Source organism: Vigna unguiculata, chromosome 2, assembly GCF_037176805.1.
Source record: "Vigna unguiculata cultivar grain cowpea cultivar isolate G323 ecotype 2 chromosome 2, ASM3717680v1, whole genome shotgun sequence".
Taxonomy (NCBI): Eukaryota; Viridiplantae; Streptophyta; class Magnoliopsida; order Fabales; family Fabaceae; genus Vigna; species Vigna unguiculata.
Window position 1 is genome coordinate 35,418,529 of NC_140793.1, and position 11,377 is coordinate 35,429,905.

Below are 11,377 nucleotides of genomic sequence, written 5' to 3' on the forward strand. Positions count from 1 at the left end.
TCACTCTCTAACACATGATCATTCATTTGTTCATTCTAGTTAATTCCATATTCATTTATCCATTTTTAACTTAAACTCTAATGATATATTTCCTTTATTATGTTCTCATTTTATGATATTGTTTTTAAGGAGTGAGTTGAAGAATTGAAATGAAAGTGGGTTGTTAGTATTGAATGGACAAGATGCAAGCATATCTGGTCTTCAGTTATTTGGAATATGGTGTACAATTTTTGTTTTTTGGAGCAATATAATATAATATAATATATATTATGAATTATAAATTATAATATTTTGAGAAAGTTTTTTTTTTTAAAGTTACATCAATTCTTTTTTAAGTAATATCAAATTTTGTTATCATTTAATAAGGTGTTGTTATGTTGATATTCAAAAAATTTGTCAAAAATTAATTTTACATATATTATATATCCGAAGACATTTAGAAGTGGGAAAAACAGCTAACTAATATGTAGCATTGTGATGCAGTAAGTGTTGGTGGTAGTGCAAACTTATCTAATCTAGAAGTCAGATTTTGAAAAGACAAAAGGCAAATAGAGTGAGGCACTTGAAACGACTTTTTGATTCCCATGTCACCATCTTCGATTAACTCTGCAACACCATTCTTATTAGACGCGGAAGAATTTTTTTCACTTATATAAAGTAGGAGAAGGTATCTCAAGTAGAAAATATATTTTTCATATGTTAAATTTATGTTAGAATTAATCGATGAATTAATTCAATTGAAATATGATGGATTTTATTGTAATTTAATAAAATACAATAACCTATTAATTATTATTAATTATTATGTAAAATCGTAATAAAATAAAGATAAAGTAACTTCTAGTTTAATTTATGAACACTGACTTATAAGAAGGGTATTGAGATTTTGTCTTTGACCATAAGTTCTCTCACAATAAGTTGTTAAGAAAAAGGGTGTGAAAACAGAAAAGAAGTCAAAAAAAATAGATTGAAAAAAAGTGGGTGGAGAACAATATGATTTATATACTTAAACGTGTGAGAATCATGAATCTTAAGATCCTAGAGTAATTTTCTATAATGATTTGTTATTGCACGAAAACTACAAAATAATTTACAATCAATACATTTTACAGTTTTTATTAAATTTGTAATTTATTTATAAGACACACATTTATCATTTTCATTTTTTATATCATTATTTGATCTTATATTTGATATTTATATTATTACAATTTATTTCTTAATTTTTATCATGAAGAAAAAATAAATATATTTTTATGTTTCTATTTTTTATAAAAAATATAGTTAATTAATATTTGAAACCATAAATAAATTAATACGAACTATTCTTTAATGGGGATAAATATATATATACTTTTACATATGCAAATGAAAATAAATTTTTATTTCACGGATAAAACTCTACTTTTACTTCAAAAATATAAATGGAATCCCACCCTCCAATCTTGTATTATAAACGGGAGAAGTTGAACAATAATTTTAATGAAAAAATAAAAACTATATTCGAGTTTAAGGCATATTTGATGAATATATTGACGTGCATGTTTGGCCCAAGACCGCAAAGCACAACGGGAAGCCCATGCCCGCCACCATTCTCTTCTAAATCTTATTATTAATTGTATTATGTGATAGAAAGAGATATATAATAAAATTACAGATGTTATTTATTTAGATGTGTAAAATGTAAATTACAAATATTAAATCCCAACAACCTAAATCTGTCAAAATAAATTTTATTTCATATATTAATTTTAATACTTGTTGACTAATGAATATATTTATATAAGAAAATAGTCAATGAAATTTTGATATAAATGTATTTAGATATTTTTAATTAAACAATAATATAATATTTTTTTTCAAATCATTTAGGTATTTTTACTTTCAAATTTGATTCAGTGTACTTATTTAGTTAACTTGAAAATAATAAAATTATTATTTTTCATTCTGTCAAGATTTTAAATCACCAAAAATTTAAATGATAAAAATACTCAAATTTAAAAGTTAAAGTATCAGAAGAAAAGTAATAGACTTTACACAAGTATTTATATCAGCAGCATAATGTATAAAAAGTCTTGACAATAGTATTTACTTTCAATATCGTTGGGGATGTAGCTCAGATGGTAGAGCGCTCGCTTAGCATGCGAGAGGTACGGGGATCGATACCCCGCATCTCCATATTTTAAGTTTTTTCCTATTTCTTCCATAACAGGCTCAGATTGACGTACATGTTTGGCCCAAGACCGAACAGCCCAACCGGAAGCCCATGATTGCCACCCTTCTCTTCTAAATCTGTTTTTGGAGAACACAAAATATAGACCAACATCTCAGTGATACTTAGTGACAAAAAAAACATAGCTATTGTTAATTATATTATGTGATAGAGAGATTAAATCAAATTATAGATGTTATTTAGATGTATAAAAACTAGAGTACAAATATTAAATCCCAACAACCTAAATCTGTTAAAATAAAGTTTATTTGATATATTAATTTAATACTTGTTTACTAAATAATACATTTATTTTAAGAAAATAGTCAATGAAATCATGATATTAATGTATTTAGATTTTTGAATTAAACAATAATATAATCTTTTTTTAAATCATCTAGGTACTTTTACTTTCAAATTTGAGTCGGTGTACTTATTTAGTTAACTTGAAAATAACACAGGTATAATTTTTCATTCTGTCATGATTTTAATGATTTTTAACTTGAAGTGACAATAACTGAATAAAAATTTTGACTTAAAAATGTAATGATTTTTGTCTACATTTTACATTGTGATTTGATTCTTGCAAAGTTTTGAGAGAACTTTTGATACCATATGATAGATAATTAAAGTAATAAAAACAAAAAAGTATTTTTTTATCGTACAATACATGAACGTAAAACTTTTAAGAAAATTTATCAACACATCATTAAAAAAAAAACAAAATGAAAGAATTAAGAAGAAACTAAAAGATGTTTGTTGATGGTAAAATAGATTGAGGATTATTTGAGAAGAATAAAATTTATTTCTTGAAACTGAGCTAGATTTAACTTAGACTCACTTTTTTGTATTTTATTGGTTAAAGGACACAACATTTCTTAATTTTGTTTTACTTTCTTTACTCCCTAATGTTAAACACCGGAGTGAAATATGTATTCTAAATTCAAATATTAAACTGATGTCGTGTAAATTGTGAGGTTAGAAATTAAAGTAATTTGCCCATGATTTACTCAAAATGAACAATACATAAAAGATCACCGTGATCCATGATTGATGCTCCATGACATGAGAATTAAAGCAAAAACACATGCTATAGATGATATTATTTAATCTTGAAATCAATAACAAAAGGGGATGTAGCTCAGATGGTAGAGCGCTCGCTTAGCATGCGAGAGGTACGGGGATCGATACCCCGCATCTCCATTTTTTCGTAAGCTTTTTCTTTTTATAAAAATTAACATTACGGTTTTATGCAAAGAACATTAACGGAGTAGGATGTAGCTCAGATGGTAGAATTCTCGCATGTGAGACGTACAGGTATCGATACACGTATCTACATTTTTCCGTAAGCTTTTTCCTTTTATGAAAATTAAACATTCTGGTTTTATGCAGAGAAGAGTAACACCTGGTGATTTAGTTCATCCTTTTTCTATTGTTAAATTCTTCGGTACAAACTTTTCTAGTTAGCTACTTACAACACTGTGCTCTTCGTTCTTCGTTTTCATAATTGAGCTATATTGTGCATGCTCTGTGGTTTGTAGCCACTGCATTGACTTTGAAATTGCTGCAAGTTCTTGATGAACCCCTTGTTCACACTAGCATGTTTCTTCACTGAGGTGGGGAAAGAAGGAATTGACCATTGGACAATCGTAATTCAGATCAGCAGGTTTTGCAATTTTATGCCTTCATACATATCAAACACCTCTTAGGTCAAGAATTTCATCAAATAACAAAGTGAAAGGATCATGATTCTTACCACTCTTGATCAATCAACATTTCATCAGTCAGTCCAAACCGTCTCAGCTCCTCTTCATCATGATGCATCAGTAAGCTATACCTGTTCATGCGCAATTCTCTTAGGTTCCCAAAAGCTATTAATCCAATAAAGTACGCAAAAAAAATGAATGTACACCTACCTTCCTCCATGACCCTTTTCCATGACAAGCATATTTCCATTGCCTAAATTGTTGAGACCCTCAAACTGTTGAACTGTCCACTTGTACCACCTCATGAGAAACACTCGAAGTGTTAGACCGTGAGACACGATGATCAAGTTCATCTCTGATTCCCTCTCCTCCGGTGGTTGATACCGTCCAATACTAATATCCGTTCTCAACGTCTCTCTGAATCCTTCAACCACAAGTACAAAACCCTGCATCAGTACTCAACTATTCAAAACTTTGATTCCGGAAGAACACATGCGTATCAATATTACCAGTGATTCTATCATACACATCAGCCGCGGATTCTCCATTTGGAAATCGGTAGAAGAAACGGCCATAAAGCTGCCGTAGTGCCTTTTCCAGTCGCATCGTTTCTCTGTTTTGAAAATTCCCTTTTGAAATCACACAAACAATTAGTGAACTGAAGTGTAAAAAAAAAAAAAAAAAAAAAACTCACTCCGTCGATGACTACCAAAATCTTGTTCCCGAATACGAGGTTCTTCCCTGAAACCAGCGATTCTGGAACGGTCAAAGGGACGAGCGAGGTGCTGCAAGGTTTGAAGGGTCCTTCGATACGGCGAGACGTAGAAGTAAACCTGCCAGTGTTGGCCATGTTCTTTCTCAATCATTTGTTTTATCCTGTTGCCGCATGCCTCGGCTTGTGCCCTCCCTTTCTCAGTGAGCGATATCTTTGGATCGGGTATCCTTGTGTACACGCTCTCATCCACGTTTCCTTCGCTCTCTCCGTGCCTGACAAGGATTATCCTTCGAGGCCTGGGCGGAACAGCCACGCCGGAAGCTGCAACAGGAGGGTTGCTCAGAAGAATCTTCTCTGAAACTCTGGCTAGGCCATTCAGTTGGAACGGCTCTGTTTGGCTGTGACAGCATTGGATTGGTGAGAACGCGCTTCTTTTGGAATTTGGTTTTGTTTTATGGCGTTTTTGTTGAGACAAGGGGAGAGATGAAGTGGGAGATGCTGAGTAAGGGAAAGGTAGCACAGCCATGGATGGTGACGATGTGGTGAGTGATGAAGATGGTAAATTTATTAGAAAAAAGAAAAATGATTGAATGTTCCAACCTCACATCATCTAATTTTTGTTGAATTGCTGTGTTTGCGGTGGAGATGAGAGTTTGTGTACTGTTACGGATGATGAATAGTGTGAGTAGTAACGGATCCTCACTGTGGAATGACAAATGGCAGCACAGTTATGGCGCCATGTTGCGATGTTTTAGAGAAGGGGAAACTTAGGGGTTTCTCCGTGCACCCCCAACATTCCTGTATACCCCAAAATTACAGTTTTGACCCTAAAATTACATTTTTTGGAGAAGCCAAGGCCCGAGCCTTTTTCAAAGTACCTGTACAACCATATATGTAAGTTAATGAAATTTAGTCAAATTAAAAGAAAAATCATTTAAGGTAATTTATGTCTGAAATTAAAATATCAAACAGAACTTTTTTTTTTATAAAAAATTGAAAAAATCATGTTTTTTTGGGTCACTGCTATTTTAAAATTAATACAAGCGTATTTTGCATTCCATTTTTTTTTTTCAACTGAATGAACGAATGAAAATTATTGGAAAAGTCTTACTCTCGCTTGACTTCACTTTTTCTAGAGCTTTTGTCGTCATTTTAAAGTATAAAATAGATAAATTCAAAAATAAATATTATTGTCCGCCCAATTAATTCTTTTATCTCTTAGAAAAAATATTTATTACTTAAAAAACAATAATAATTCAATAAATAATGTTAAAATATTAAAAAATTAAAAAATTTATTTGGAAAAGTATTCATCTTACTATAATATAGTTGCCCCAACTTATATCTTGAAGTTTTCTTTAAAAGAAAAAATCATAAGAAAATATAATTCTTTTGAGGATAATGATATTATGATTTTCATTTTTATACTTTGAACTTTTATTTTGCGAGTTTAATGTGAACTATTGATTAATGTACTATTATCTTTTTCTTTGAAAGAATCAATAATTCATACTAAATTACATCAGAATAAAGTATGAAAGTCAAAAATTCTAAAAAAATAGTTTTTTTCGACAAAAAGAGCTTTAAACTAGGTAAAATTATTAAAAAAATAACTCTAATAAAATGCTATAAATATTGTATTTAACCATCTCCGTTAGTTGAGATTTGTTAGAAATAAAAAATTTATGGATGACACGCATTAGGTAAATAAAAAACAGTTATAGTTCCATGATCTTGTTAACTTTAACGGACAACTAAAGAATGTGTTTGAAAGTGTGTCTTATCCAATAAAAAAAAGTGTGTATCAGAGAATATACTATAAAACATTAAAATACACAATTTAGAGAGATAAATTTCCACTCTCCCCGGACATTATTACTAATAAAAAATAAAATTTATGTACTTGAAAATATTTAGTTGTTGTAAATTTTAATTATAATATAATCTATAGATGTATGTATACATGCCAACATATTGATTTTAAATTTCAATTATATAAAGTAAAGTAAATGTTTTTCTCATACAACTACAGATATTTGCCTTTCCTTTTAGCATTAAAGGACAACAGTAAATGGTATTCATAAATTTCGAATTACAATATAGTAATTTCACAAAAGAACAAATACAAAGATTATAAGCCTTAGATGATTAAGTTGGATTAGGAATAAACAAAATCTGAAACCACAAGCTTCTCTGAAATCAAAATGCAACATTCATCTGGTTCCATTGGAACAGGTTTTTCGAAGAAGGATGTAACACTAAAAGCACATTCTTTAATCATTTAGAGAACACTCTTAATCTCGCCTCAAACCTTGGTTGCAGTGTATATATGGGATCTTCTTCTTTAATTAATCTGATTAATTATTTCAGTCTATATACTCCAAACACTACGCATGCATGCATGCAGGTCCTCGTGGGGCCCTCTCCTCTTAGTCTTATTTTCTGTCTCTAAATACCCTAAGACCCTTTAAACCCTTCATCGTTGATTCAACCAAAAAATAATAATTAGCAATGAAAACACACTCAGATGGACCAACAAGGATAACTGAAACATCCTTGGACAAGCACAAACCATCTTTATAAAACTCTCAGTTTCAGCTGCAAAAGGAAGACCTTAAATCCATTGTTATGTCATTTTCGATGGAGACATTTTCTTTGCCGCAGAAAAAAAGAAATATAAAAAATATACCTACATAATAACGAGTGGATAGATGAAGAGAAAGATCAGAAGAACAAGTCAAAGTTATAGTGTAACGATGTGTGTGGACCACTTCCTCACTACGGTCGGTTGGGTAGAGGACCAGCACTACGTTTCTTAAATTTGATATTAATGATCTTAATTTTGTTTTTCATTAATATCTTGTAAAATTTATCTGTTTAAAGTTTACTTCTAGCTAGGACCAAACTAGATATAATTTAAGAATTAATGATTGGTCTTTAAAAGTCTTCCTCAAACACTCTTTAAGGTAAGAGATGAAAGGAAAGTGTTTTCATACTTTTATCTCTTACAAATTTAAGTGTGACTCTAAGTTTGATATTGACTATAAATGAAAAAATAAAGTATTATATAAAAATAAAAATAAAGATCCATAAATTCATTATCTTAAAGTTTTGGATTGAGAATAGTATTAATGTTTTATGTGATTAAGTTCAGGTCTCATTGATGTTATATCTTTCTGATAAAATCCTTTTGTAAACCTAACATTATCATCATCACCGACTGTGGTGCCTTGTGCCCTGGGTAACGAGTAACGACCCATAGTTGATCTTCTGCATAAATCTAAAGTAATTGACAGATACACATTGTCGCTATATGTGTAGTGAAATAAGCTCTAAATAGCCAACACAATGAAAAATAATAAATTCATATTTCATTACTGAATTAAAACAGTTTTGTTGAATAAATTAACGAAACTAAAATAAGTAATATGGAAAATGTAATAACAATATATAAATCTTTTTACGTTCGTAATTTTTGTTTCATATAGAAAACTTGAGCAACTGCAAGCAGACAAACTTCAATATTAACGCTATGTTTAAAACGAAAGAAACACGGAAGAACAGACTGCAAAGGAAAGAAAAAAATTGAAAAATCAAATTCTTTTTTCCGTTTGGTATTGTCTGATGTAAGAAAGAAGTGTAGAAAAACTACGTAGGTCCGACGTTTCTTTAACAATCTTTTCATTTTGGAGTGAAATATAAAATTAATTGTAAATTAAAATACCAAATAATTTTTCCTATATACCATGCAAGTTATTTCCCTTTTCTTTTTTAACTTTATGAGAAATTAAATAAAAAATATATTTTACATTACTTTTCTTATAAAAAAAAAGTAGGCTAGCTTTCTATTTCTTTTTCCTTCCTTTTTTTATACTTTTTCTTCTTTAGTTTTCTTTTTCTAAATCATATTTCACAGAGTACTAAAAAAAAGGAAAGACTTTATTAGTTAGCTAACAAATAAGATTAATTCCTCTTATCTATACTTAAAAAATGAGAAATGAATAAGAAAATAATTATTTTTGGCTGTTTGATGAAGAGAGTGAGAAAAAAATAATAAAGAAAATAGGTTGAAAATAAAAGATATTATCCTTTTATTGAAAAAGAAAAATAAAAGTATTTGAAGTGTCCCAACACATTTAGGAATATCTTCTATACAAAAAGAAAATTTATTGAGATTACAATCCAATATTTCAAATAAAGTTACGTTGAGCATGACCTTTGACATCACAATTATCATCACCAAATCCCATAAAAAAATTCATAGCTTAAACATAAGGAAAAATTTATATTGTTATTAATAGTTAAGAAAATCTTTAATGATAGATTATGTCTCAATATCTCATAATGTCAAAAATATTTTATTTAATTGTTGCACATCTATCTCATAACATATGCAATATTCAAAATTATCTCAATAATTAATATTTCTTATCAATAAAAGTGAATTGATTAAATAAACATGGAATACTTCACCTCATATAAAATCAGAAAAAAAAAGAGAGGTTTAATTCAGACAAAAGAATGACCCTCTTTAAAATCCTGTACAGATAACAACTAAAAAGACAGATAATAAAAAAGTTGAGCTAAAGTAAATCAACGGTTCTTCTTGCAGCCTACACACCAACATAAACTTGATCAATGGAAATATAAGTTTGGTATTTCCAAAATGATCTCACCTACTGATAAACATTTTATTTATTTTGGATTATATTCCATAAGTGAATGTCATAATTTTTATTTGTTCTAAGTTGAGTTAAAACCAGATAAAGTGTAAAAAATAAACAAATTGAATAGAGCCGTTAAAATATGTTAGAATCTCACTATGGGTTTGAGTCAGGTTTGGTTGAAATTTTTTTACAAATTGCAAAACAAGTTAGTTTTTGACCCGACTTATTTAAAACCCGGCTCACCACCCATGGTGAGTCAGGTTGACTCATCAACCCACAAATAAAAGGTCACAAGCAGTGGTGGAACTTCATGCAATATGTTGAGGATGCCAAAATTTTGGTTAAATTATTTTTTGGTCCATTTTTTTGTCTAAAAATATCATGTTGATTCTCTAGTGTTTTTTAGTTTCAATTTGTTCTCGTTTTTATTAAAATTAATGCAATTTTATCTTTTTTGTTAAATTTCTTGAAGCGGAACAAGAATTTTTCATCAAAATTGATACTACGATTATGCTAATTACACCAACAAAGCAAATCATTCACAACTTCATTTTTGATGAAAAATTGTTGATTTGATTCAATAAATTTAATGAAAAAGGTCAAAATTACATAATGTTTTAAAATTCGGACCAAATTGAGATTAAAAAAGACTAGATGACCAACTTAATATTTTTGAACAAAAATAAGAACCAAAAGAGTAATCCTAAAATTTGTATATAAATTAGTCAAAACATTGTATTTTTTTTTATCATAATAAAAAATAATAAAATGACAATTATTATTATTATAATTATAAAATTAGATATAATTTTTTTTTATAATTTTAGTATAATTAATTTTCATTTATAATGGTTCCATTTAAAAAAATAAAAAATATTAAATTAAACAAATAACCATTTAAAAAATAATATTAATAAAATAATTATTTTTATTTAAAAAATGTTTAAAAGATTAATTAAAAAATAAATGTGAAAAAGAAAAATTTTTCTTATATATATAAATGTGTAAATATTTATTAAAATGTTAAATTAGAAAAAAATTATTTAAAATCATATATTAAATTATATAAATGTAAAAAAAAAAATTGGGGGGCCATGACCCCCTTGGTCCCAACGTTGTTCCGTTGTTGCACACAAGTATTTTTTATTAAGTTAGGTTTTGCATTTGAGTCATGTTAGGTTGTATTTATAGCCAACACATAGATAATTTGTATTTTTATAATTTTGGTTTGTATTAAAGTTTATTTAGATTTTAATTAGAATTATAATAGTCTTGACTGAAAAAAAGTAAAAAAATTATATTTTTTTAATTAAGTTAGCTCGTGAGCTAATCCGTTTAACCCGCTGAATTGTTGTGGACTAAGTCGAATTCAAATTGTTTTAATTCACTAATAAATAAATAAGTTGAGTTGACTCATTAAATAAATAAACCATGAATCGAATAAGATCATACTAAATTATCTGTTTGAAAAAATTTAAAATTAAACAATGTGAAAATACGAGAGGCGTAAGATTTAATTAATCTTAGTCGATCAATCTTATACATTAACTAGCATGATCGATTATTAATTTTATAAACAAACTATAAAAGTGTCGATTTAATAAAAACTTTGTCAGTGTCATATTGACGGTATATGTCAGGAGCGTCACGTCACGTAGTTGCAATATGAGAACTGAAAATATTAAAAGCAAATTACGAAATTACATACAAATTAAAAATTAAAAAGTTGACGTATATAAAATAATTAAGTCCTAAATATAATTGAAAATTTAAAAATACATATAAATTTAATAAATATAATAATCAAGCAATTTCTCATCCATTATTTACTATTTGTTTCTTCAACGTTTTACGATAGCTTACACACTTTGTACAATTTCTCACACTTCATATACGTTAGTCATTCTCTCTTTTAAGGATATGTGGGATAAGTATGATGTAATGCTTTTATTTAATATTTTAAGTTTTTTTTTCTTCTGGCAATAGGTTATAATTGTTGGTATGTGTATTTTTTCATTTATTGTGAATGCACATTTAAATGAAGATGAAAGATGTGTTATCTTAAACTTTTAATTAA

General features: G+C 28.2%; 1 protein-coding gene and 2 non-coding genes across 4 annotated transcripts; 2 read left to right on the plus strand and 1 right to left on the minus strand.

Annotated features, from left to right (window-relative positions):
* The first annotated feature begins 2,105 nt into the window (after window positions 1–2,105).
* On the plus strand, window positions 2,106–2,178 carry TRNAA-AGC (transfer RNA alanine (anticodon AGC)). Its single transcript has one exon. It is a non-coding gene; the product is annotated as a tRNA-Ala (tRNA).
* A 1,164-nt stretch (window positions 2,179–3,342) lies between these two features.
* TRNAA-AGC (transfer RNA alanine (anticodon AGC)) lies at window positions 3,343–3,415 on the plus strand. The gene has a single exon. It is a non-coding gene; the product is annotated as a tRNA-Ala (tRNA).
* A 135-nt stretch (window positions 3,416–3,550) lies between these two features.
* On the minus strand, window positions 3,551–5,360 carry LOC114173019 (phosphoglycerate mutase-like protein AT74H). Of its 2 annotated transcripts, none has more exons than XM_028057208.2 (5): window positions 4,613–5,360; window positions 4,428–4,547; window positions 4,129–4,342; window positions 3,969–4,049; window positions 3,551–3,895 (listed from the first exon to the last, which is right to left on the minus strand). In XM_028057208.2, exons 1-5 carry the CDS (start codon window positions 5,157–5,159, stop codon window positions 3,808–3,810), a joined length of 1,050 nt encoding a protein of 349 aa, XP_027913009.1. In that variant the 5' UTR covers window positions 5,160–5,360; the 3' UTR covers window positions 3,551–3,807. The 2 variants fall into 2 exon arrangements, with proteins under 2 accessions (XP_027913009.1, XP_027913010.1); XM_028057209.2 differs by having other exon boundaries at window positions 4,628–5,358.
* Between the last annotated feature and the right edge of the window lie 6,017 nt (window positions 5,361–11,377).

Coding starts and splice junctions, on each gene's coding strand:
- LOC114173019 (XM_028057208.2), bottom strand. CDS start 5,159: ATGGCTGTGCTACCTTTCCCTTACTCAGCATCTCCCACTTCATCTCTC. Junction 4,050..4,128: donor GAAAAGGGTCATGGAGGAAG/GTAGGTGTACAT, acceptor GCGCATGAACAG/GTATAGCTTACTGATGCATC. Junction 3,896..3,968: donor ATGTTGATTGATCAAGAGTG/GTAAGAATCATG, acceptor ATATGTATGAAG/GCATAAAATTGCAAAACCTG.